This window comes from Cinclus cinclus, chromosome 28 (genome assembly GCF_963662255.1).
Source record: "Cinclus cinclus chromosome 28, bCinCin1.1, whole genome shotgun sequence".
NCBI classification, from domain to species: domain Eukaryota; kingdom Metazoa; phylum Chordata; class Aves; order Passeriformes; family Cinclidae; genus Cinclus; species Cinclus cinclus.
This window is the reverse complement of record NC_085073.1, coordinates 4783997-4810410: the sequence shown is the minus strand read 5'-3', so window position 1 is coordinate 4810410 and position 26414 is coordinate 4783997. Positions and strand designations below refer to the sequence as shown.

At 43.7% G+C, this 26414-nt stretch overlaps 4 protein-coding genes across 13 annotated transcripts; 3 read left to right on the top strand and 1 right to left on the bottom strand.

The window, feature by feature from the left end:
• The first annotated feature begins 166 nt into the window (after positions 1–166).
• RAB8A (RAB8A, member RAS oncogene family) lies at positions 167–7816 on the top strand. 4 transcript variants are annotated; one of them, XM_062510364.1, is made up of 8 exons: positions 167–366; positions 668–728; positions 961–1021; positions 1379–1456; positions 1877–1966; positions 2601–2666; positions 3010–3060; positions 6567–7816. In XM_062510364.1, the coding sequence occupies exons 1-8, from the start codon at positions 207–209 to the stop codon at positions 6591–6593; spliced, it is 594 nt and encodes a 197-aa protein (XP_062366348.1). In that variant the 5' UTR covers positions 167–206; the 3' UTR covers positions 6594–7816. The 4 variants fall into 4 exon arrangements, with proteins under 4 accessions (XP_062366348.1, XP_062366347.1, XP_062366350.1 ...); XM_062510363.1 differs by lacking the exon at positions 6567–7816 and adding an exon at positions 3427–5043; XM_062510366.1 differs by lacking the exons at positions 3010–3060; positions 6567–7816 and adding an exon at positions 2173–2262 and having other exon boundaries at positions 2601–2630.
• On the bottom strand, positions 7816–11366 carry CIB3 (calcium and integrin binding family member 3). Of its 2 annotated transcripts, XM_062510374.1 has the most exons (6): positions 11184–11366; positions 10833–10867; positions 9898–10009; positions 9393–9540; positions 8460–8655; positions 7816–7963 (listed from the first exon to the last, which is right to left on the bottom strand). In XM_062510374.1, exons 1-6 carry the CDS (start codon positions 11232–11234, stop codon positions 7942–7944), a joined length of 564 nt encoding a protein of 187 aa, XP_062366358.1. In that variant the 5' UTR covers positions 11235–11366; the 3' UTR covers positions 7816–7941. The 2 variants fall into 2 exon arrangements, with proteins under 2 accessions (XP_062366358.1, XP_062366359.1); XM_062510375.1 differs by lacking the exons at positions 9898–10009; positions 10833–10867.
• Positions 11367–13656: 2290 nt separating this feature from the next.
• Positions 13657–15034, top strand: FAM32A (family with sequence similarity 32 member A). The gene is made up of 4 exons (XM_062510394.1): positions 13657–13780; positions 13900–14038; positions 14132–14185; positions 14341–15034. The coding sequence occupies exons 1-4, from the start codon at positions 13704–13706 to the stop codon at positions 14407–14409; spliced, it is 339 nt and encodes a 112-aa protein (XP_062366378.1). The 5' UTR covers positions 13657–13703; the 3' UTR covers positions 14410–15034.
• Positions 15035–15573: 539 nt separating this feature from the next.
• AP1M1 (adaptor related protein complex 1 subunit mu 1) lies at positions 15574–24150 on the top strand. 6 transcript variants are annotated; one of them, XR_009934041.1, is made up of 13 exons: positions 15574–15627; positions 16162–16318; positions 16700–16767; positions 17269–17399; positions 17547–17694; positions 18080–18206; positions 18933–19075; positions 19760–19831; positions 20114–20272; positions 20936–21061; positions 21260–21335; positions 22027–22127; positions 23514–24150. XR_009934041.1 is itself a non-coding variant. In XM_062510325.1 (12 exons), the coding sequence occupies exons 1-12, from the start codon at positions 15586–15588 to the stop codon at positions 22047–22049; spliced, it is 1272 nt and encodes a 423-aa protein (XP_062366309.1). In that variant the 5' UTR covers positions 15574–15585; the 3' UTR covers positions 22050–24150. The 6 variants fall into 6 exon arrangements, 5 of the variants coding, with proteins under 5 accessions (XP_062366309.1, XP_062366310.1, XP_062366312.1 ...); XM_062510325.1 differs by having other exon boundaries at positions 22027–24150; XM_062510326.1 differs by having other exon boundaries at positions 18080–18212; positions 22027–24150.
• The last annotated feature ends 2264 nt before the right edge of the window (positions 24151–26414 follow it).

The window sequence follows — 26414 nt, the reverse complement described above, 5'->3', positions numbered from 1 at the left end:
GCTTTTTGTACCGCTGCTGCTCGGGGGCGTGACGTCACGGGGCGGGAAATGACGTCACTGCAGCGGCCCGGCCTCGCATGTCCGTACGGGAAGTGACGATGCGCCGGCGGTGGAGCCGGCAGCCAATCGCAGAGCCGCTTACAGCCGGGTCAAGGCCGCTCGCCAATGGCGTGTGGACTCCGTGCGCTCCCTGCCGGGCTCGGCCAATGAGCGCGTGGCGGGTGGGGCTGGTGCCCACCAACATGGCGAAGACCTACGACTACCTGTTCAAGCTGCTGCTGATCGGCGACTCGGGCGTGGGCAAGACTTGTGCCCTGTTCCGCTTCTCCGAGGACGCCTTCAACGCCACCTTCATCTCCACCATCGGTGAGCCCCGGCCGGGGCCGCGCCTCCCTGCGCTGCACACCGGCCCGTCCGGGGGTCCCGTTCGGGGACTCCGGGCTCGGGCCGCGGCACCGGAGGGGCGGGGTCGCTGCCATGGCGGGGGATTCCGTACGGGTTGTGAGGGGCTGCTCCGTCCGGCCCGCAGTCCCCGGCGCGGCGGTGCTGGGGAGCAGCGGGGAGGGAGCTCTGAGGACGTGAAACTGAGCGGCGGAACTGAGGGGAAAGCCGTTGGATTTGGCCTTTCGGCAGGACGTGTGAGTAAAGTAGTCGGTTCTCGTTTTAGGTATCGACTTTAAAATTAGGACGATAGAGCTCGATGGCAAGAGAATCAAGCTGCAGATCTGGTAAGGCTTCTCTGCTGCAGTGAGCGTCTGATACCTGGGCTGTGTGGTGTGCGTGGGGGCGTGACAGCATTTTTATCCAGTTGTGCTGTTCAGTAGCTTATGGCATCTTAGAACCCAGAAGGAAGTTCTAGTGCTCCAAAGACTGGTTCAAATTTATTTAAATCTTTTGTTAGTGTTTACTCGAGCTAATGTGGAGGTGGTTTGCGTGAGCCCCAGGTTCTGTGTGTTGCAGGGACACGGCCGGGCAGGAGCGATTCCGGACCATCACAACCGCCTACTACAGGGGAGCCATGGTAGGAGCAAACTGGTGATTCTGTGACAGGGCTCGTGATAAACCCAGCTGGGTGGGTCAGGTCAGCTGGGGCTGACTGAACACTCATAGCTCACCCTCTCCCAGTGTGTGGGGGTCTGCCAGGCTGGATGCTCACAGCTGTGCTCCTGCTGCAAGTGGTGCTGGAGCTGTGCTGGGATGATACAGGACTTTGGAAAGGCAGCTCCATGTTTCACTCTATAAATACATGTCCTGCACACCTTATCTCATTGCCATTAACTGGGAGCCGGTTGTTAAAAATAGTCACTGTTGAGTTGCTCCTCTCTGCTATGGATAAACCTTTAACTCCTGCTGAAACAATCTTTTTCTTTACCTTTAGGGCATTATGTTAGTGTATGACATCACTAATGAAAAATCTTTTGAAAACATTCGGAACTGGGTGAGGAATATTGAAGAGGTAATTTCTGTCTTTACTTATTACTGACTGTTAAAGGTGTCGTTTCTTCCTCTGAAACTGCTTGAAGCTTAATTGCTTCAGAAGCATTACTGAATGTGCTGCAGGGTACTTGAAAGATAAGTGGGCTGGAAATCAGTAATAGCTCTGGAATACCTTAGCTGATAGTGATTTGTTGTGGGGGCTGTTACCCCTGTAATTCTGAGGGCACCTGATGTGACAGTTTCCTGCCACAATAATTGCTCCAAGAACTGCCATGGTGCAGGTCACATGCTGGGATGAGGGGTTGGGTAGAGCCTGAAAATCTGTCGAAGATTCTCAGGACTGGCATCTCTGTGTTGGGTACTCAATGGGTGCCTCATCTGTCTGAAAATGTTTATCAACAAAAGCCAAACCCAAGTCTCTGGTCCATATTTGTCTCAGCATGCCTCTCCAGATGTTGAAAAAATGATCCTGGGGAACAAATGTGATGCAAATGACAAAAGACAAGTCTCTAGAGAGCAAGGGGAGAAGGTAAGTGCTGTGGCTTTGATGTATTTTGGCTTAGGCTTTTCAGAGTCTGAAAACTGCACTGATGATTGTCTGCACGCTGCCATGGTAGCACAGTGATGTTCCTGAATGGAATGACTGAACATTCCCCAAGCTGTCTTGGCAGTGCTTTTCCCCATTGGGATCAAAAGCAGAACCTGTGTTAAGGATTCTTGTCAATTGTCTAACAGATGCAAGGCAATGAGTGGGACTTTTCTAAAAGGATGCTGGAGTTGGACATGGAGAAAGTGTCTGTTTTGGCTGAAAGCCACTGAGACAAGGTAGATGGGATTGTCTTTTCTGATGTCAGATGTCAGTTCGTTGAGGCAGAAATTTTTTCTGCACTGTGGCTGTTATGAGACTGACAAGGTATTTGTGCAAGAAAGAGATAAAAAGACTAAGTTAAAATGTGTGCAGAGTGTAAAAGAGCAGAGGAAAGCCAGTGAGAACAGATGCCAGTTGCAGTGAGATTTAGTTCCTAACTTTTGGAAATTGTTTTGCATTAGTAGATTCCCCAGCTCCACTGACTGGTGGCAGCAGGGACAGATGCTGTGCCCAGGGGTGTGTTTGGGGCTGTTCCTGCAATTGTTCAAGTAATGTGCAATCTGCTTTTGTTCAGCTTGCTGCAAGTTTTGGAATTAAATTCATGGAGACCAGTGCAAAAGCAAATATAAACATAGAGAATGTAAGTACTGATGCCTCTCTCTTGTATTTATTGTCCTCTTTGTGCAAACCAGCAGTGTGGAACAGTTGCCCATCCTGGTGGGATGCAGAACTCCATTGTTGGGTGCCACAGATGGGTTGTTAAGCACTTTCCTGCAGCACAGACCCTGGCTGGGGGGGACGGGGGGGGGCAGTGATGTTTTGGGGCTCAGAAAGGAGCTAGAGAAAGAGCATTAAAACCTGGAACAGAGGGAAAAATACTGTTCTTGTATGTCAAAATTTAGGAAGGCAGCTTATTGCTAACACAGAACTGTTAGAAAACATTTTATTTACCCTGTAACACTGAACTGTTGGACTTGTCACAGGCATTTTTCACTCTTGCGAGAGATATCAAAGCAAAAATGGACAAAAAGTTGGTGAGTAACTGATTTCATCCATGCTGGATTTAAATAGGAAAAAACAAGCAAACCAAAAGCCACATTGCAAGAATTGTTTCACAGTGTATAAAAACATGTATCGTAGTCCCTTTCATGAAGGAACACTGAAAGTTCTAGAAATGTATTTTTGGTTTGTCAAGCTGTGCTCTGATGTTGGCCATCTCTGCATTTCAGATGCAGTTCCCCAGTTTTTTGTCTTGGCTGGTATAAGACTCAGATAAATGAGTGGAGCTTCTCACTGATCATGGGGAAGGTTTTGTGTATGTCAGGCTTGGTTCAACAGAATGACCAGATGAAGAATGTCTTAAGTATAAATAAGTAACTGGATATTCTTTCCATCTTCAGGAAGGCAATAGCCCTCAAGGCAGCAACCAGGGAGTCAAAATCACACAAGACCAGCAAAAGAAAAGCAGCTTTTTCCGATGTGTTCTTCTGTGAGGGACACAGCCTTAATCTGAGCTGGACTGTGCCTGTGCTGAGGTTTCCTCTTTCTGTGGACTTAGTGCTCCCAACATACCTTGTCACTTTGTGACCACCTGAATAAGAAATGGTTTATTTTGGTAACTGTCTGACTCTTCACTTTTGGAGATGAAACAAGTTTATTTTTGTCAGATTGCCACTGGGCATGTGTATTGTCTAGCAGAGGAAGAACAGATCACAAGACCTGGGATGCAGCACCATTGCTGACAGACTTCAATCTTCATTCATATCTGTCACATATCCAGTTTAGGAAGATGAAGTTATGATCAAAATAAGAAACTTAAATGCCACTGTAATGATGTACAGGTGTGCATACGTGGTACATGTGCATATCCAGGTTGTAGCTGCATGCTGAACAGTGGCATGAGACCATCCCAGAAATGCACCAAGATGAGCAGTGCAGGCTGATGCCTTCCCAGGAGGTACGAGGGAGCTTTCTGCAGCTCCACCTCTTTACTTACTACACAGAAACTCCTTTATCTGCCTGTCTCTTCCTCAGTTGTGTTACTCTAGACAATCCACAAGTACAACTGAAGTTTTAAAAAAATTCTCCTCAAAGGAATCTCTATATTTTTAAAAAAAAGAATATGTGCTGTAAACAGACTGGGTCCTTACCATTGGTAATTCATCCACGTTAGACTTGACTGTGCTTAATTAAGTACTCCAGGCATTCAGACATGTTTAACAGGAGCTGATGGCTACACTGGATCCTGTACAGGTGATCTGTCATCTGTTCTTGGAGAACCGGGGTTAGGCTGGGACACTTACACAAAATGTGTCACCTTACAGTGGGTGGCTTTACCACTCTCCCACTGGGAAAGACTCCAGACCTATCAAGATACAGTAAGTAGTTTTAAATCATGACAAGGAAATGTATTGCACTGCTCCCAGTCGTGTGTTCCCAAGCACACTGGCTCACATATGCAAATAAATGTTGCACAGCAGAACACTTTTGAAGAAAGGCTCTCAGACTGAGAATGGCCTTGCTGCTGCTGGGTGACACTCACCACAGCCATCAGGCAGCAACAGCCTGTTCTCACAGGAACTGTCTGTTACTCACCCCCACAAACCCAGTCCAGTACATTCCAATGTGTGAAATGCCAGAGCCAAGTACAGCTCCTTGGTGGGTGGCTGCTCACAGTCAAGGGCTGCGAGCCTGACTCTGGATTAGAGTGACAAAAGCAGTGAGAGCATCAGCTGCTGAGGCTGCTGTCAGGGGATTGCAGTGGAGGTGTATTTACCTGACTCCAGTGAACACACCAGCTGTGTCCCACAGCTTGCTGCAACTCAGACATGCTTTGTTTACATTGGCAGCTGCAATTAAGGGTAAAAATGAAGTTGATTTTGAAGTTGTGGAATTTACTCACCAGTTTTGTTTTCTTCGAGTTTGTGGTATTGAGCTTTGGGCCTCAGAGTACCACTAGAAAGTGTTGCTGTAGTTAAATATTTGTTGGATTCACCATTAAACTGTATAAATCTGCAGCATGCATTTGGGCCCAACAAGAATACTGCCTGTTCTAAAATGGAAGAAGATTTCACTGTGTAACTTACTGGTCTATAAAAATGCATTTTAGATGCATTTAGATGATCTCTGTCCTGATTAAAGCTTTCCTCTAACCAGAACCTTATGATGGGTTTGGTTTTTTGTTTACTTGTGGCTTTTTAGCATGAGGACTTGATGAACATGCCCTGTAGTGAATTTACACACAGATGTATTTGTCAGAAAAAACCACGTTAAGTCACTGAGGAGGCTTCTAGGCAGTGTGTGCTTCAGAGTGTAGTTAACACAGACCTGTAGGCTGGACAAGCAGCACCTGTCTTGAGCTAGGGATGTTTTAAAGAGTTTGTGTGTGCTTCAGTAAATGATTGAGGCACAACTGGGATGGTGATAAGACAGGCTGAATTTCCTACATAACTGTAACGATTTGCTTCTGGCTTAGTAATAACTAATAGTAAGAACAAGCACCTGTCTTGTGCTTTGTACAGCCAGACTTATTTTTCAGAGTGACTGGAAAATTGGTGGTTTATCTGACTTGATACCATGGGTCTGCTATGATTCTGGTTCTTGCCTGTGGACTGTATCAATAACTCATCTCAAGATGGGAAAGAAACTATTCATTTACAAGTGGATAAAATGTGAAGGATGATATTGTGATTTTTCACTCATTTTCTACATCTGAAATTACTCTCTCATTCAGAATTGTTTGTATGTGAATACCTTCTGTTTAAATTTACACTGGTTGATGCATGTGTTTATATACCTAATTATGACATTATTTCCTTTGAAATGGTTGGGTTTATGAACAACAACATTATTGCTTGATCTCAGGAAGTCTCATACTGTGACTGCAGTCATCACTGTACTTCTGGGGATGAAAGCTCTACACAGACATTAAATCTGTGTAAGCAACATGAGACTTTAAATGCAAGTGTAAGAGAGGAAAAGGTTAAAGACACTGCCCTGCACATGGGCTTAGCTATATGCCACTAAATGCAGGCTTCAAATCTGGGAAAAGTACATTATGTTTCCATCACATCATTCAATTACTGTATTTATTAAATATGAATGTAATGGAGAATGCAATTGTCAGAGAGGTACTGTGTAAATACAGTAATCTACTTGTGTCTAAGCTTTCTTCAACTGAGGAGAAAAAAATCAGAAGTCGGGTACAAAATTTGTAAAACTGAGGAACTGAAGTAGGTCTGCAAAACTAACTGTGCTTACTACACATTCTCAGTGTCCCAAATACCACTAAAATGTCAGGTAATTGAGTAACATTTATTTTGTAGAGAAGCAAACCCATATTTGAGCATGTCATCAGATTCCCTTACTTCAGTGAGTATCATGGAATTCTGTGGTTGATCTTATTTTTGAGGCTGGTTGCAGTAGGTTGCATAGTTGTCAGTCCTTGGGGTGGAGGCCTGTCAGTCTGTCAGTAAATAGTGGAGCTGCTGTTCTAACACTTACTTGTCACACTTGTGTTGTCTGCGTCCTGTGCTGACAGGCACAGCTCACGTTTCCTGACATCTGAACCTTATGCCAGCATCAGACTTTCAGCCTCAGATTTATAAATCCTATGGATTGTTTTAAGTCTCTACTGCTGCTGATAATTATTTGGTCTCTCCTTTCATGAGATGCTGATCATCTCCCTGATGGTTGCTAAGGGGTTATTGTGGTGGTGTGTTTGGCTGATGATCATGCTGCAAACTGCCATGATTCCTTGTTCTCTTGGGCTTGAAGGAGAATGCACAAACAGCTGTGTGAGTTTGGGTTTCTTTGTGCTTGTGGAAGTTGGAGGGCTTGGGGAAGAACGATGACTGACTTGTGTCTTCATTTCTAGCTTAAGTAAGATCTGTTCAAAGGAATGTGAATGGTCTGCCTTATTCCCTGACCCATCCTTCACTGATCCCTGGAGTTTTTGTGGTTAATAAAGGTAACTGGCTGGTTAACTGGTCCCTCCAGCCTTTCTGCAGGAATCATCTGCTCTACGTTGTGTGTGAGTTGGGACTTACAACTTCGTTTTGAAGGGAATTTAAGGGAATTTAACGCATCCCAAAATTTGTAAAAATAACTGTAAATTGTATTTTTCTAATGATCACTTTTGGCTGCCACCCTTCCCACATTACAACTAATTTCTTAAACACTTCTCATTGATTTTCATGTTTGTATTAAAACAAAACTCTATTACAGTATGTCTGTTTTTACTCTCTTGTACAGGACCCTGAGCACTGCATAAATAAACTTCTTATGAAAAGAGAATTTTACAAACTTCAGTTTTCAGTCCAATTAATCATTTATGCTTAGGGACCCTGGTGAGTGTGGAAAATAGGGGATTTCTGGAAATGGAGAAGAGAGACAGGACCTGGGATAGGTAGACTCTTTTATGTCTAAATTATGCTGCCTTTTTCATTGTAAATCATGCACTGTGGGAGAATACTTCAGGAATTGATTCATTGAACAATTTATTAAGACCATAAGTAATCAGAGGAATTACTTATGTTTTGGAAACTAAAGGGATTTTTTTACTGGTTAAGACCTTTTTGGGTGAATTTTTAGAGATTAAAGTTTGATACAAGTTCCTTTACTACCTGGTGGTGACTGAGCTTTAAAAAAAATACTTCCTTTCTGACTGGTCCAGGTTTGCTCTAGCTGAGAGTGGGGAGTAGACATCTTGCTGAATTGCAGAGAAATCCTGATGAAGAGCTTAATGAATTGTTCCCCTTAAAGAGATAAACAAAAGACAGTTCTCTGACTGGTTCTGTTACCAGGAGTTGTCCTCTTTGTCCCTCTCATCTTGTGCTCTCGTGGCTGGTTATCTCAGGTGAAGTAATAGCTGTTGAAAGTCCCAGAAGTGCTCCTGTCCACGTGGTTGGCTAGATTCAGATTCGAATATGAAAGGTGCTGTTAAAAAAAGGATGTCATTTTACTTATGTATCACTCTGTTTAAAGGATTTACTACATAACTGTAGGACTCTGTGATAAATTGGAAACTTTATTTTTGAAAGCATATGCAAAGACTGGGTACATTAAATAAATGCAAGATCTGAGTGTTGTTTTGTGAAAGATGTGCATCAGAAACCACATTATCACTATGCTAAGCATTGAGTGAGCAAATACCATACATTTCCCAATGCAGCCTAAGTGCCAATACTAACTTTTTAAGTTACAAGGACCTTCTATCATGTAAAAAGTAGTTTGAAGTTCAAAAGGAAGTCAAGAAGCCTCCAGGCTTTTTCAAGCATCTGTTTTTGCAGTGTTTGCAGTGGGCAGCTCTACTAGAACCTGCAAGGGAAGAGTGATGCTCTGCAAACACTGAGGAGGTGTAAACACACACTTGAGAGGCTTCTGACAAGGAAACTAAGATAATTTTATGTTAGAAATTAAAAGCAAAAATTACCTGAGGAAATCTGGAGCTCTGATGATCATATGCTGAAAGTCTGCTAAGGACAGCTTGCCATCGTTGTCCACATCAGCCTCATAAATCACCTTTTCACATACAAGGCTGACTTCTTCTGGGGTCAGTTCATTTCGTGTTAATTTGTTAACAGTTTTCTCTAGATCTGATTTGCATATGTAATCATCATTGTTGAAGTCTGACAAAGGAGACAAAGTTCATTTAAAGCGACAGAAATCAGCATTTTACACGGTTGTTTGCCAAGACCCAATAGAAGGGTTTGGTTCCTAGGCTGTGATGGATTTTTATCAGAAGAACTCTGACATCAGAAATGAAGCTACCTCTATCTATTTGTAAAAGAAATTAGTTACAAAAAAAAAAAATCTCTTAATTTCTCCTTTTCTTACATAAGGGTAACAACTGTAAGTAGTTTAATGGCTGAACATAGCCTAGTCATCATTAAATCGTTCCAGCAAGATTATGTTGGTTTGATAAATTGTTTGTCTTTAGCTGATCATAAAGAAAGTAACTGTAAATGGTACTTAAAAAAAAAAAAAATCTTTACATTTGCCCTTGGAGAAAAAATACCTGCAGTGTGCTTCCCTGCCTCCCCCTCCCAAATCCACCCTACAGATTCATGGGCAGCCAAATCTTTCAAGCAGCCCCTCAGACAGAAATAATTCTTAATGTTTATCAGCTCTTGAAAACTGCAGATAATTTCAATTTTCAAATTCTGTAGTAAATCTTAATACCAAATAAATGAGAGACAAAAGGATAAAGAAAACCAGAAGTTTTTAGAAGAGGGAGAACAGACATTCAAGTGCAATTAAAAGAAATGGTAACTAGAAATCATTATGGTGACAAAATGAGGATTTTTGCAGCCCTACATGAAGCTACAGGATTTCCCCACTTACTTTTTAAACATGTCTCACTCACCATAAATTTTAAAAGCGTAATAAGCTTTCAAGTCTCTGGGAGCCATTTCACTTAGCACAGAAAACATGTCCAAAAAATCATCTAAAGTCATGTTGCCATCTCCGTGCTCTGAGAACACCTCTGCTATCCGCTGGCGGAATGGGTTGTCCTGGGAAACACAGCACAGGAGCAAGGGAAGGTCATCCTCACTAGCATTGATTTCAGTGCAGGTAAGGCAAGTGGAGCAAGACTATTTTTGCTGAAACACCTTTTTTGGCAGAATCTCCCGTTTCTGCCTTTAAGTTCTTGTCTAAGGCTGTGTCAGAAGCAGACACAGCTGCACCCTGTTTAACCTTTGTGCTGTTTCAACGTGTTTTCTGGGAATTACTAGAAGCTTCCAGAAAGACTTTTACTTCAATAGCCCAAATTTATTTCTACGTAAGCCTCCCAGCAATTAGTCCCCGATGAATTATTCAAAGAGTGTAGATGAAACTGAAAAGTGTCACTCGAGTCGTGTGCTCGGTACCTTGAGCTCTGGCATGCTGCCGATGAGCTCGTAGGGCAGGGTCACGGCTGGACTGCCAGAGTAGTCAAGGGGGACGAGCTGTGGGGCCAGGTCTCTGTACCTGTAAAACAGCCTGTCATGGAGAAAAAGGCTTGTTGGCTGAATGGGCTCTTTAGACTTCTGAGAACAAGGCGTTTTGCTTTTCCACGTCAGTTTTCACACTTTGCATCCATTACCAGATGGAGATCGATCACTAAGTAACAGTGTGGTTTTTGTTGGAAAAAAACATTATTAAAACAAACAACGTAGTGTAACTGGTGAAAAATACAAAGCTTCAGTATAGAATTGTTAGGTGAAAATGCTTACACAGGACATGCAGCCAAACCCTTATGAGAGGAGAACAAGTTCATGTTTTCAGTAAGGACTCTCACTTCTGTTCCCACCTGAACAGGATCCTGATCCTGCCTTTATCAGATCCTTTGGCCAGAGATTAAATAGGGAGTTCAATGAGGCACATGAAGGCATCGGGAAAATGCCTCTTGGAGCAGCAGTGTAATCGTTTACAAGAAAACATGAAGAAAACTTGACACAATCAATAAAGTTTTCGTAAACCAGCAAAGTATTCCAGAGAGTAAAAGTACACTTTGAAGCATCTGTCTGAAAACCCTGTGAGAGAACCATGGACGTTGCTGCCACTAAGACGTAATTCATTACATTTATTTCTAATAAATAAAGAGGGACTAGTACATTAACACAAAACTTAGAATTCTGACTCAGTCTAGCATATGGTTTGTAAATGAAAAAAAGCCAACAAAACTGCTCAGATCACCCCAAGGTATCACTTTAAATTTGAGTAAATCCATTTTCAACTTATTTTTAAATACCTTACCCCATATGTAACCTGCCTTTACAGCAATCTCTGCCCTTTACTCACAACATGCATACAGAAGACTCACCTCAGAATTTCTTTCCTTGTGAAAAATGTGCAGTCCTATGAAATAAGAAAAGGTGTAACATGTAATGACAGTTTTTAGCATGCATTGGCCCAAACTTTTCCCACGCAGTGGCTTAAATGAAGTTATACTGTAGTGTATGTGTAAACATTAAAGATTTCTTTTTGGCATACAATTAGGAGTATTTTATAATCCTTCCTTTTGATGTAAAAATTAAACTACATTACTAAAATCTTTGCTGCAATTCAGTACTTCTATTTATTAATTTTTAAAAGATACTGTTTTAAAAAACCCAACACCACCTTTGCCATTATTCAATGTCCTGTCCAAACAGCCATTTAGTTTGCTTTATACCTGATATGCATCCAGTTGCTCTTGAGTGAAAATGGTTTGCTTGTTGCCCATTTTGAGCTGGGAATACTGACTCTTGTCAGTTCTTTCCTCAAAGGCACCTTTATAGGTCGTCTGGATATTCAGTTATTAAAAGCTGCAACAATGACACTCAGGTACAGAGGAGGATCAGGTAACCAACTTCTACAGACTGTAAAGTATCATAATAAGAGCATTTCATCAAATCTTTAGTCTGGCTGCTTGAGGCTCTTATCCAGCAGCATTCACCCGTCTCCTGTGTGCACCACGGAGACTCAGGTTACAGGATTTAGCCAAATAAGTAATAGCTGCTCATTAGTGCTCTTCAGCTGCAGGTAGATTCAGTGGATCCTGCTTTTCCCTGCCTTCAGACATGGTGAATTAACTGAAACTGAAAAGTGTTAGTAACGTTTTCCTTCTTTAAAATTTAGCACCAAATGATGGAAATTTGGTAGCCCCTCCTCCCTTCCTTCTCACTTTATATACAGAATTGTAAAGGTTGGAAGAGCCCTTTTAGATCAAGGAGTGCAACCATTAATGCAGCACTGCCAAGGTCACCACTACACCATGTCCCCAAGTGTCCCCAAGTGCCACATCCACATGTTTTTTGAACACTTCCAGGGATGGTGACTGCACCACTGTTCTGGGCAGCCTGTACCAGTATTTTCCCTTAATGCACATTGTTATAATATACTAATGCTGATGGTAGCTTGTACTGGAGGTGGTATCCATAAAGGCTGCTCACTCCCTTTCTTCTGCATCATCTGCTGATGTATGTAATAGTTATTGGCATGACATCCATCCATATTGATACATAGATGGCCTTTACACTGAAAAGATGTGTGAGTGTGTAGTTCATACATGTGAACAGAAATGTGACACTGCAGGCTGTATGAAAGATGAAAAACAAGGGAAAAAAAAAAAAAAAAGAGGAACTGGCTGCACAGCAAGCTGCTTTCCCATGGACCTGTAAAGTCTCTATTTCTGGGTCACTGATTCCCTCTGGCTGGTGGAAGATCCATTCCTGAGGCGAGCTTGCTCCTCAGAGTATCTTCACATAGCAAGGTCTGGAATGGTTCTGAAGTTCAGGGTGCAACAAGAAGCGTGGGGAGGGATGGAGCTGGTTTCTTACTGGTGTAGCCTGGATCTCTGAGTGTTCTCCTCAAGGCAATTCCATCCTGTTGTCCTCAAAATCAGATTTATTATGTGGTGTGCAACAAGCCAATAATTGCACACTTGAAAAAGACATTATTTGCACAAGTATGGATGCTTGGTGGCTTTCCACAAATCCAACACATCCCACTGGACTTTCCACGCCATTATTTATAGAAGTTCAGAGTTAGTCCTTTTCCAAGGTCAGCCCCTCTATTAAGATTATTTAGTCATTTCTATACAAGTTAGCCAATCCCCAGCTATTCCACATGCAATGGGGAAGGGTCTGCACCTGGGCAGCATCTTTTTGACCCTTAGACATGATCTTAAGTATTATAATGAAGATAGTTCAGCTGTAGGATATACAGACCACGTGTCCTTTGCCAAATTACCAACGTATACATACACATAAATCAACACTTTGATTTAATACATCCCTAAAGCTTGTTAGTTCCCATATGTCATTGACTAAGGGCTGCTAGGTGCTCTCTCCTATTAGGTCTCCTTTCTTGCTGATTAGGTCTGAAAGTATACAAGGAGTTTGCATTTTAAAAACCATTCTGATTTAAAATAATTTTGATACAGTCCACATTTTGCAAGTCCCGCTTCGGTTCCACTCACGGAGACACCCTCAGGCTGGGCTCACTACCAGTTCCCCTCACGGAGGGGCCGGGCTCGCTCCCGCTGCCCTGCCGGAGGTGCCCGGGCTCACTGCCGCCTCGGTTCCCCTCACGGAGGGGCCGGGCTCGCTCCCGCTGCCCTGCCGGAGGTGCCCGGGCTCACTGCCGCCTCGGTTCCCCTCACGGAGGGGCCGGGCTCGCTCCCGCTGCCCTGCCGGAGGTGCCCGGGCTCACTGCCGCCTCGGTTCCCCTCACGGAGGGGCCGGGCTCGCTCCCGCTGCCCTGCCGGAGGTGCCCGGGCTCACTGCCGCCTCGGTTCCCCTCACGGAGGGGTCGGGCTCGCTCCCGCTGCCCTGCCGGAGGTGCCCGGGCTCACTGCCGCTTCCCCTCACGGAGGGGCCGGGCTCGCTCCCGCTGCCCTGCCGGAGGTGCCCGGGCTCACTGCCGCTTCCCCTCACGGAGGGGCCGGGCTCGCTCCCGCTGCCCTGCCGGAGGTGCCCGGGCTCACTGCCGCTTCCCCTCACGGAGGGGTCGGGCTCGCTCCCGCTGCCCTGCCGGAGGTGCCCGGGCTCACTGCCGCTTCCCCTCACGGAGGGGCCGGGCTCGCTCCCGCTGCCCTGCCGGAGGTGCCCGGGCTCACTGCCGCCTCGGTTCCCCTCACGGAGGGGCCGGGCGGGGCTCGAGCGCGGTTCCCGGCAGTGCCGGCAGGGGGCGCGGGCGCGGCCGTTCCGCCATGGCGGATTACGAGGCGGTGCAGCGCGGGCCCCTGCGGCTGAAGGGCAGCGGGGGGGCCCTGGGGGCCGGCAAGCGGTGAGGGGGCCGGGGGAGAACGGGGGGGAACGGGGGGCGGTGAGGAGCGGCCGGGAGAACGGGGGGCGAGGAGGGGATACGCAGCCCGGCGCTGAGCGCTGACCGGGCCCTCCCCGCAGGAAGAAGAAGAAGGCGAAAGACAAGGCCCAGATCCTGGAGCAGATCGTGAGCAGCAAGAAGCAGGAGGAGGAGAAGAAGCGCGGGCTGGACAAGCGGACCCCGGCGCAGGTGGCCTACGAGAAGATGCAGGAGAAGCGGGTAAGGCTTTAGAAACCGCCGTCACCCCTCGGGTGCGGCCGCTGAGCGGGGTGCGAGCGCCGGGAGTAACCGGCCCTTCTGTGTCTCCTGCAGCAAATGGAGCGGATCCTGAAGAAAGCGTCCAAAACCCACAAGCAGCGAGTGGAGGTGAGCAAAACTATCCCGAGTTCCTTAGGCCAGCGTGCGTTTACTGTTGGGCTGAAGGAGCTGTTTCACCTTGGGAAACAAGCAGGGACGCAGGGAGTCTTGTGGATCAACTTGGTGATGTCAGCCTCCGTTTTCTTTCTCTTTCCCTCCCCTAGGACTTCAACAGGCATTTGGATACTCTGACTGAGCATTACGACATTCCCAAAGTCAGCTGGACTAAATGACCGGGCTGCTTTACACGGCTCGGGAGCTGGAGTCATGTTTTATTTGTATCAAGCAGGATTGCCATGTAAATCTTTCTTTTCTTCATATTGTCTATTATATCTTCTGAGCTTTTATGACTTTATACTGTCTTATAGTCTTGTTTTTTTTAAACCAAATACCCAGCAATGTCTCCTCTGGGCTGAGGAGTTCTGGTTTACATCAATGCAGAGGGCTGGTATTTTTAGTGTTTATAGTGAGGTTAAGGCCAAGACGAATTGCTGTGAGCCAGATGGAAAACATTTATTTCTTTGGTTCTAACAGTTCTCCCTTTTTGAAGTGAAGACTCTCACATTTAAGTTTCTGTTTTAAGTTATGATTACTTTCTATCAAGTTCTGTCAGAGGCCATCTTGCAAAATGTGAAATATGTAAAATTGTCTTATGAAAGGATAGTCTTTGATATTTGATCTTTGTATACATTGAAGCATAATCAGCAAGAAGGGATGTTTAATCCATGAAAGAGAGCAGCCAACAAGCTCTAACTGATGTCCAAGTTGTGGTAGCTGATGTGGTGGATTTCTGGAATCCCACCGAGCACTCAGGCTTGTGCAACTCTGAAATAAATGGTGTGTCTCTCTCGTGTCTAATTACTGGCTCGCTGTGCACCGGGTACTGAATCCTGTTTTTGTGGAAAACAGTATTATTTCTACCTTAAGCCCTTTCGGGGGCTCCGCTGCAACTTGTAACTTCGATGTAACTTATTAAAACGCTGCTTTCATCCCTTTTTTGGTGCTGACACACGTATAGAATCGGGGCGGTGCGCTGAGCAAAGTTTGTGTGTGGAGCTCTGGAACAGCCGAACCCGCCTTTACGATTCTTACCCCCTCTGAGGGATAACGAGTATCTTGAAGTTCGAAATCCTAAGGCGCCGCTTAAATCGAAATATTTTTCTTAACCCGGCTTGGGCTCCGTTGAGCCCTGGGTACAGGGTGCGTGTCCGGGGCTCCCCCTCAGCCCGCTCCGGGCGCAGTCCCGGGGAAAGCTCGCCGGGACTATTTAACGTCGGCCGCTTCCCCCCCCCCGCCGTGTCCTTTCGCCGCGCCGCGCCGCGCACGTCGCGGCGCGCAGCCGTCGGTTCCGGTTGTGACGTCACTTCCAGCGGAAGCGGGAGCGGGCGGGACGCGGCCCGGCCGCGGCGATGTCGGCCAGCGCCGTCTATGTGCTGGACCTGAAGGGGAAGGTGAGGCCCGGCCGCGAGGTTCAGCGGGGCCGGCGTCGAGTCTGGGGTTCCGCCGCCTCTGTGAGGGCTGCGGGGGCCGCGTTCCCCTTCCCGGCACCTCCTCTCGGCCAGCCCCGCATTAACCGAGCGGGGACGGGGGAGCTGTGGCCTGTAGTCCCTCGCCGGTAGAGATGTTGAGTGAGGCGGCATGCCCGGGGTAATTAATCTCTGCCGTTACTGCAGCTGCTTTGCCTCAGAGGAGTTGCGTGTTTTCCTATCCCAAAGTCATTGTTGGAGCGTGAGCCGTATTAGGGGAAGGGTAGGTCTGGAAAATATTAATACGTGACCTTGCAGTTAAATATTGGTATTTGCGTTCTAATCGACAAGGTATTTTGGCATTGTGATTTGCACTTAAAAATGCAGAGAGGCTCGAGGGAAGCTGGATGACTTTAAAGGGGCCTTTCAAGCATTTCGTGTCTTGCATTATAACGTCCTTATGAAACAGGAAAAACAAGCCAAAGAGAAAACACAAGGATTTGGTTACTTTCTTGATAGGTTCTGATCTGTCGGAATTACCGTGGAGATGTGGACATGTCAGAAGTAGAACATTTTATGCCAATCCTTATGGAAAAGGAAGAAGAGGGGACACTTTCTCCTATCCTGGCACATGGTGGAGTTCGTTTCATGTGGATTAAACATAACAACCTGTATCGTATCCTTTATGCTACAGATGTGTTGATATGCCAGTGGTTGCTGGTTTGTTTTTTTTATGTCAAAGTGCAAGTCAGAGAATGAGTGAAGTGGCATAAAGAGGCTATATTTGGTAATGTTGGTTATATTAAATAAGGTTCTTGTATGCTTTATGAAGTGTAATATACACCAGCAGTATAAGGTCCAGAAAAGTGTTCTTATTAATTTTACTCTAATTAATGACTTCCTGAATGTTTACCTTCATATCTCCAGAGATCATAGGTGGCGTTAAGTAGCTAATGCATCAGTCTTCTACACAACTCTTAATTGCCCAAAATTAGGCTTTTTAATATGCTCTTAGTAAGCTTTTTTTAAATGCACATTCCTGAACATCCTTTATCAGTTGTTGCAACTTCTAAGAAAAATGCTTGTGTATCACTGGTGTTTTCATTTTTATATAAAGTAGTTCAGGTGAGTATATTTCAGAAGTAACCTTTGTGTTCTTTTCTGTCTAAATAGAAGTGCATAGCTCTTTCACATTCTTTAAGAACTTCCATAATAGCATTTTTACTTTGTATTGTAGAAGTATCTTCTTAGCCACTAATAAGGGCACTGATATTTTGTAGCTGTATGGGCAGAGGATGGGGCACAGTGCTGTAAATAGTCACACAAGACCTGAGCACCTGGAGGAGATTGTGAATTGGTGCATGTGTTGTGGTGCCTCACATAGATCTGTGTCTGGTTCATCTGTACCTGGTGTGGAAAATATTTTCTCCAGAATGATTATTTTCCATAATAGCTTATTCTAGGATTCTCTGTATGTGTTTTGATATGTTTCTTGGGGCTGATCTGAGCAGAATGCTGTTTGGGAAGTATGAGGTTTGGGTTGGAACTTTAGAAGATTATTATTTTAGATGCATGTGCTGTTCTTCCTCGTTTAATGTTCTTCTCCCTCCTGTTGTTGCATTTCAGGTTTTTTCTGAATATTTCAAGGAGTTGGAAGAAGAGAGCATTAGGGATAATTTTGTTATTATTTATGAGTTGTTAGATGAGCTTATGGATTTTGGTTATCCACAAACCACTGATAGTAAAATTTTACAAGAGTAAGTATCACTCTGCATCACTTATAGTGGCAAAGCCCTTGGAATGTTTTGAGCCTTTTTCCATAGGCAGACAAATGTTTTGATGTGTATTAATTATCAACAACATTACTTTTCTTTTTTTTCAATGCCAATTCTATGGTTGTGAAGGTACATCACTCAGGAAGGCCACAAACTTGAAACTGGAGCCCCACGCCCACCTGCCACTGTTACAAACGCTGTTTCATGGAGATCAGAAGGGATAAAATACAGGAAAAATGAGGTGTTCCTGGATGTCATAGAGTCTGTTAACCTTCTGGTGGGTACCTTGTACCTTAACTGTTGCATGAGAATTGTAGTAGGGTGTGTTAAAAAGGGCTTTTTGTATGAAAGCCTGTAGTAAAAAGTCTGACTGTGGAGGGTGTGCTGTGACACCCAAAGCAATATAATCAATAAGTAGTTCCCCCAAGGAAATCCAGTACAAATAATGGTTTAATTGTGTGTATTGCTGATTTTTTGGATGTGTCCTTTCCTCCTCTGTGTGTGCCCCTTCACCTCCCTGATCTGATTCATCCTACTGAATTAATGCCTCGTAAGAAACACATCCAAGAAAACCCAGGGCATGGGGATAGGGTGTGAGTGTTTGTTGATGTCACAACATACCACATCAGAGATGTCTTACCTTGCTCTTCATCTTTGTTCAGGTCAGTGCCAACGGAAACGTGTTACGGAGTGAGATAGTTGGATCCATTAAAATGAGAGTCTTCCTCTCAGGAATGCCCGAGCTGCGCCTTGGCTTGAATGACAAAGTTCTCTTTGATAATACAGGCCGTGAGTGTTGCAGTATCATAATAATCATGACAGATGCTATCTGGAGTCATGGGTTTTGGGATCTTGGGTAGCATTGTAATCATAGAATCACAAAGGTTGGAAAAGCCCTCTAAAGTTATGAGGTCCAACTGCTGACCAACACCACCATGATGACCACTAACCCGTGTCCCCAAGTGTCACATCCACTGGTCTTTTGAACACTTCCAAGGGTGGTGACCCCACCAGTGCCCTGGGCAGCCTGTGCCAATGCATGACCATCCTTTCAGGGAAGAAATTTTCCCCACAATATAACTTAAACCTCCACTGTAACAACTTGAGGCTGTTTCCTCTTGTCCTGTCCTGTTGCCTGGGAGCAGAGCCTGGCCCACCACCCCCAGCTGTCCCCTCCTGTCAGGGAGTTGTGCAGATCCACAAGGTCCCCCCCTGAGCCTCCTTTTCTCCTCCTGAGCCCCTTCCCAGCTCCCTCAGCCGCTCCTGGGGCTCCAGCCCCTTCCCCACCTCTTGTTTCCTTTTCTGGACACACTGCAGTCCCTCAGTGTTTTCCTTGTTGTGAGGGGCCCAAAACTGATCCCAGGATTTGAGGTGCCTCAGCAGTGCCTAGCACAGGGGGATGGTCGCTGCCCCAGCCCTACAAAGGTGGCTAAAAGGGAAGAATGTCAGCAGGCAGCAGCTGTGCTGTGGTGAGTCTTGGGCCATAGTTTGTGTGACCTGTGTGTTTTCTACTAGGTGGGAAAAGTAAATCAGTAGAACTGGAAGATGTGAAGTTTCACCAGTGTGTTCGTCTCTCTCGCTTTGAAAATGACAGGACAATCTCTTTCATCCCACCTGATGGAGAGTTTGAGCTCATGTCATATCGTCTCAATACCCACGTGAGTCTGGATGTTTGCCTTTTTAAAATGAGAATGGTTTAGATTGTAGCCACAATGGCTTTCCCCCTTTTTTTTTTTTTCTTAGAATGCGGGCAGCACATGAGTTTTTGAGTCAACTGTTAATAGCAAAACTTGGTGCTCTCTCCTTCTGAAGGAAGAAAAAAGTTTAGACTTAACTTAGCAATAAGTCTCTATTTTCAACCACTATTGAAACTGTTTCTGAAACACTGTGGCTATGTTTTTAATCTAACTACAAAATGTCAATGTAGCAATTCGTTGTGCTTTTTAATAACAGTATTTATATCACTTAGTTTTATTGAAGTGAGCCAGCCATGGTGATAAAGATGGCCTTCGTTTCAGAAAAGTCAAAAAAATTCAATTTAGAGAAGGCCTATAGAAAAGAAACAGTTCAGTCCCTAGTATGTTAAACTATCAAATATTTTCCAATGCAAGTGTTTATCATTGGGGATTAATCTGAGATGCACATTTTTAAGCCTAGAATTCTTGTACCTTTGCTTGTTGGTGTATCAGTGCTTGCTCCTTTGTATAATCATTTAGTACAAAACCATGTCCCAAGGCTGCATGTTCTGTGTGGTTCACATATTGAGTGTAGTCTTATGGGAAAGCAACATTTTAATGGCTCTGTCTAAGAGTCAGAGCTGTGATGTGTTTTTTCCCCACCAGGTAAAACCCCTGATCTGGATTGAGTCTGTGATTGAGAAACATTCCCACAGCCGCATTGAGTATATGATCAAGGTCAGACATCCTTAAATAATTATTGCAAATTTTAGTCGTCTTTTGTTTGTTTTCAAAGCTTGATGAGCAGCATATGCATTTTTATACAAGAATTCAGTATTTCTGTGGGACTTTAGATACCTTTGAAGACTTCATTTGTAAATTTTGATCTCAATTTCAGTTCTGGTTCTCAGGATAACAGGTTGGGGTGGAGGGGAGCTGTGTCTCACAGGTCTCAGAGCTCGCCAGCATCATGAAAATACTTAGGCCCTGCTTTTCTGCTTTATTTTTTTTCTTCTTTAGGCAAAGAGTCAATTTAAGCGTAGATCAACTGCCAACAACGTGGAGATTCACATCCCAGTTCCAAACGATGCAGACTCGCCAAAGTTTAAAACCACTGTTGGAAGTGTCAAATGGGTTCCAGAGAACAGTGAAATCGTCTGGTCCATTAAATCTTTTCCAGTAAGTGTTATTTTTTTACTCTTACCACCCAAGAATGTAATAATTACTGAACATTAATATTTCATTTGCATTTCGACTCTGCCTACAGCAAATTCTGTTGGTGTCAGACAAGTAGCAGTGTAGCACTTCCTGTTTTTCCATGGATGAGAGATTGGAACTTGCTAATAGATGTTGTTTATATTTTTTTCACTTGGACATTTTTTCAGAACCCGGGTAGAGAGCAGATTTTGGAGTGATGTCTCTGGGTGGGGTAATCCTTGGCCTGACTTTAGCAGCAGCTGTTGGAGTTTTGTCAGGTTCTACTTCTTGGGTGGTTCCATGAGCATGAGCTCTGTCCACTGCTAATGGTGTGATAGTGCAGCTGTGTGTCACTGTTTAATCTGAATTTTTGAGTATGAGGCTGGGAGAAAATGAATTATGCCTCAGGCTGGATCTGCTTTTTTTTTTTTTTTTTTTTTGGGAAAAAGATTTTTAAAATAAAAACACATGTTACTTTGAAGCCCTGGAAAAGAGCAGGAATAAATAGTGGAGTTCAGCAGTTTGACACTAAGAAAACTACTTGTATCATTGTGAGGGTTTTTTTGTGGTTTTTTTTTTTTTTTTTGTTTTTGTTTTTTTTTTTTCCCCCCAAGAAAAAAAACCAAAACTTTCCCTTTTGGATAGGGTGGAAAAGAATACCTGATGAGAGCTCACTTTGGACTTCCAAGTGTTGAAGCTGAAGACAAGGAAGGAAAACCTCCCATTAGTGTAAAATTTGAGATTCCATATTTCACCACTTCAGGAATCCAGGTTAGTGATTGAAATCAGAAATACTGAAAAATTCACATGCAGGGCTCTAACATGCGAGGTGTTTCTCACCTTGATGTTATCTTATCCATAAGACAGATTTTTACCTATAAAAGGGTCGCTTTTTTTGCTTTTCTTTTTTGCTTAAATACTGCTTGGCCAACATGGGAAACTTTTTACCTTACAGATCTTTCATTTCAGGTTCGTTACTTGAAGATAATTGAGAAGAGTGGCTATCAGGCTTTGCCCTGGGTCCGGTATATCACCCAGAATGGAGGTGAGAGGAAGGGAATATTTTGTTTCTTCAGAACACACCAACTAATTGAAGCTCATATTTTTGAGTATGGAATTGTCTGGTTTAGATACACAGTAGATTAAGCTACAGCTGTTTGTTTTCTTGTCCCCTTTTGGTGTCTTAATGAAAGACCCAATGGGGTGGAGTGGTAATGCTGTTCAAGCATTTTTCTAATTGAGCTGGAATTTGGTAAATTTAAAAACAAACACATCATTAGCAGTATGCTCACATATATCATCCTGCCAGCTTTAAAATATATAAGACACTGTTTAGTACAAAAGACTAGATTTTTAGCAAGCAAAAATGGGTGGGAAGGGACCTTAAAGCTTGTCTCATTCCACCCTCTGCCATGGGCACGGACACCTTCCTCTGCCCCAGGCTGCTCCCAGCCCCATCCAGACTGGCCTTGGACACTTCCAGGAATGGGGCAGGCCTTACCCCTGCACAGGAAAGAATTTATTCCTAATATCCCATCTAACCCTTCCCTCCTTCAGATGAAGGCTATTCCACCTCTCAGTGTTTATGGATATTTGCATATTATTGTATTAATATATATATTAGTATAAGAATGCATTTTATCACTTTATCCCAACTTGCTTCTCTACTTTACTTCTTTTAAATGAGACAAATTACTAAAATTGGGTTTTTGTTGTCTTTTTTTTCCTCTTCACAGACTACCAGCTCCGAACACAATAAAACATCTCACAGGCACCACAGACAACAAACCTTCAGACCTGGAATTCATTTGCAGAAGCTTCTGTGGTCCTGAGAGCTGTGAGTGTTGTTGCCAAGGGTCTTGTTTCTGCAGTCTTGGATTGACAGAAGAAAGATTGGAAACCGACTGATTTCAATAATGTGTTTGAGCTTTTGAACCATTAGTATTGATTGTGTGAATATTTATTTCATTCTTAGAACATGCTGATCTTGCTGCTAAATGCTGATTACATTAGGAGTAGCAGTTACATTGAGGAGCCAGGGGTCCAGAATGAACCTTGGGAATGTCTTGTCGATGCCTTGTCCGTTACAGTCACAGAGTTTCTAGTATTTGTATTTTAGGATCCCTAAAGACATTGGCAGCGTTGTGCTACAAATTAGGGAGATGATTGTGCAATTAAATGACTGCTGAACACTTTGTTTGTATTTAGCCCAAGGTTTTTTTTTTTTTTTTTCTGGGCATTTGGGTGCCTTAACTCATTCATAGCTCTGTTAACTTAAAAAAAAATTGCAGAATATGAGTTGAAATTACCTGAAGTCAAAAAATACTGTTAGCTTCTTTTTTTCTTTTCTTTTTTTTTTTTTTAATGGTTTCAAAGGAATTAATTTGAGAGAACTTCAAGTGAAAGGTTTGGAAACAAAAATAGGGGTTTGTTAAAGACTGAATTAACTGAGAACAAGAGATGACAGGAATAAATGCCTGTGGGAGAGTCTCTGGAAGCAAGATTGCTGGCTCCAGTCAGTCGAAGTGCAGGTGAAAGACTTCCAACCTTGTGACTCCCCAGGGCCTGGAAACCCTCTGCCAACTAACCAGTATTTGCTTTTTTAAATTTCTGTTTAGCAAACAAGCTCCCAATTGTGATATGTAGACATAAAGCCTTAGATTAGGTATTAAAAGACCAAAACACTTCTAGAGGTGATGTAATTTGGTAGGAAGATTGGGAGTTTATTACTATTTTTTCAGGTAATAGTACTCCAAGCTCTTCCTGGAAGTTACTGTATAAGAAGAGGCTGACAGAAATACAGTTGCCATCTTTCTTCCTGCTTGCCTTCTGTGTTAATTTAGGGCAAATACTTCCCTTTTTGCCATAGTTTGCTAGAATTTTTGAACTTCATTTGCCCTAAGGAGAGATGTTTTCTTTCTCCATCTTTTCTGTTTGTAAACAGCTGTTACTGTATGTTCCTGGCAGAATGAATAACAGGTCACAATGTTATTCTTAAAGGTATTATTTTTTACATGCCATTTCATTTTTTTCTGAGCAGCTACAATTGGCATGGGTGTGCATAGTTATTTTGGGTTTTGGAGAGGTTTTTTTTTTTTTCAGGAAAATTGTCACGGTTATCAGTGTTTTCTTTACACAACTTTTAGGATGTTTTGGGTTGAATTTAGTACTCCTGAAAGGCACTAAACTTAAACCATCAAAACCTAAATATCTATGTTTGCAGATGTGGTGTGATAATACACTGTGTGCAAAATTCTCCACTGCTGGGAGAGTCCAGGAGTGTCCACAAAGAGTGAGAAGGTATTTCAGTCACTGTCCTCACTGAATCCTTGTAGACTGTATATAGAAACATCTGTGTGTACAACTAGCCAAAAATCAGCTAAACTCCCCCAAGCTGCAGCTGCTGTGGCATTGCAGAAGATCTGCCTCAGGAAATCTAATGTCTGGTGGTGTTTGGCAACAACCACACCCCCAGTTTTTGGCAACTATGGGTGTGGACAGGTGTGTTCTGACTCTGTCACCCAACAAGCTCAATGTTGAAACGGAATCGCCTTGTTCAAGATTTCAGTTCCACTACTCATTTTCATTTGAACAATTAAGCTTATGAATGGACTAAAACTTTTTATATTAAAACTGTAACTGGTTGACAAATCACTTTCTGCTTACTTTATTTTTCCAAGTGTTTGCTCTAATTATGCCTGTAAAATGTGACTCTCCATGTCTTTGTTTTCCTCTTGAAGCTTGGATCTTGGGGACCAGAACCATGTTTTCTCCTATTTTGTTGCAGTTTGACTGTTTTGATGATAGGGCATCAGCCATGCTTGTCCAGAAGATAATAAAGGGCAGAAAGTCCTCTTTGAGTCAGTTGTACTTTGCCTGATTCTTTTCCAGTTTGGTCTACACAAGTAGCTTCTAATCTCAGAGTATGTTCAGCTCTTCTAATGTGAGGCCTGAATAAGTGGAACAGAACTTTATAAAAGCAGGAAGTACTGATATTCCTGATTTGTTTACCGAGTTTTGAAAAAAGAAAAATATTTTTCTATTCTCTGCAAAATCCACCCGTGCACCATAAAATTGGTGCTCAGAAATCAAAATTGCCCCCCTCCTTTTCATCCATTCCTTGCTACAATGTGGATGCCTGTGTAGCTGCACAGGCAGAAAGACAGAAACAAGGGATGTTATTCCAGCAAAGGAGGGCAGGTTTGGATGTAACACTGAGAGGGAACTTTTCTGTGAGGGTGGGCAGGCCCTGGCACAGGGTGCCCAGAGAAGCTGTGGCTACCCCTGGATCCCTGGAAGTGTCCAAGGTCGGGTCAGGCAGGGCTTGGAGCATCCTGGGATAGTGGAAGGTGTCCTGTTTAGAGTGAGATAGGCTGTAATATCTCTTCCAACACAAACTAGTCTGTGATCCTATGAGTAATTTTTTTCCCACAAGTTTTGTTCTTAGACCAACTGCTAAATCTTTATCTCACTGAACTTTGTTTTCTGCTTAATGTGGTAAAATGTAAATGTTTTGGTTTGTCACCAGGTTTATAGGTAAGTGCCTAATACAAAAGACTTTTAAAAGACTATTTGCATGTTTCAAATCACAGTTAAATGTCTAATCTGTGTTTTCAGCTCACTGTGGTTTCATAGTTTTGTTGGCATCTGGCTGGAGATCCTCACAGCAGGAAATGTGCCCTGTACCTCCCCAGGTGCGCAGACCTGTCGCTTCCTCGTAGACACAATGTAATTGCTCCTGGATTAGAAAACTGTCTCTCCAGGTGTGTCAGTGGCACTCCCTGTCTGAGTAACTTTATTTCCTGTAGTAGTGCCTGTGTGTAACTGATCTCAGCTTTCTTAGAATGAGTGAGAGCTACAAACCATGGCTTTTGTGCCAGCAGATGGCATTCCGAGTACGCTGCTCCCAGCAGGGACCAGTGAGAGTCACAGTGGTATGTACTCAGTGTGCCTTGATTTGGAAGGCACAGCTATTTTAGTGACTGAGTGCATTAAATTATTTTCTTAGCCTTACGTAGTGATTTTTTGGAGTTGAGCAACTTCTCAATTTAGCTGGATAGTTTTAACATTCTTCTTTCTTTCTTCTTCTCTCATGTGGCTGACACTGGTACTCCTGCAAAGTGCAGTAGAGGGATGGGTGTCAAGGGAAGGGATGACCCAGTGCAGCACCACAGCTGCTCGGGGTTGTACATTGGTACTAGACATTGCCAGGTCACAAATTAAACCTTAGCTGGTGGTCTGAAAGCTCCTGTGTGATACAAAAGAAAGAGGACCTTTCCTTGATTAGCTCTAGGGAAAACTGGTTTTGTCTCGATAAATTAAGCCAGAACCTACTTCACAATCAAGTAAAATGGGTGCCTTAGAAGAGCTTCATTCCACCTTGGTCTTCCAGCTGAAGAGAGCTTTCTGTTGTGTGTTTTTTAAGATTTTCCCACTCTTCCTTCTTTCTTGGCATCTTTTTCTGCTGGAATACTGTTTGGACTGCTTGTATTTGCTTCCCAATTCTAGTCTGAGCTGGTTTTGTCTATAAAGCATCCTTCTACATAAAACAGAGATCATGAGACTATCTGGAGTGGATTTGCCTCTGGTTAGGAGATTGCACCTGTTTATTTCTGACTTTATTCTGTGAAAATAAAAAGGCTAAACCTTGGCACCTCTGTCCTTATCTTGTGCCAAATGCAGTGTTGCAATACGTTCAGTGCTTTTTTTTTCCCCTTTGTGGTTGACACCCAGTGCTGTTTGTAATTTCAGCAGCCCTGGCACAGCGAGGGCCTTGCAGAAAACAGCATGAGAGAGCAAAGTCAAGGGACAATATGAATTATCTTAATTGCCGTGGTAGTTAACTGTGCAACAATGTTACTTATGCTACAGAAGTCAAAATGCAAACAAACAATTGTAAAATTTTTTTCCTCTGAATTTTGTGCAATTCAATGTGTTCTCCAAGTCATGCCCTCCCTACTCACAGATAAACTTGTTTCTCCTGTAGTTACAGCACATTGTCCTGACTCAGCATTTGTGAAAGCAGTTACAGCTCGCTGCAGGCAGATGCAGGAGGTTCCCTTTTGTAGCTATTGTGCATTGGGGAATTTGTGAAAAACTTTGGGTCTTTGGGGGTTCCAGCACA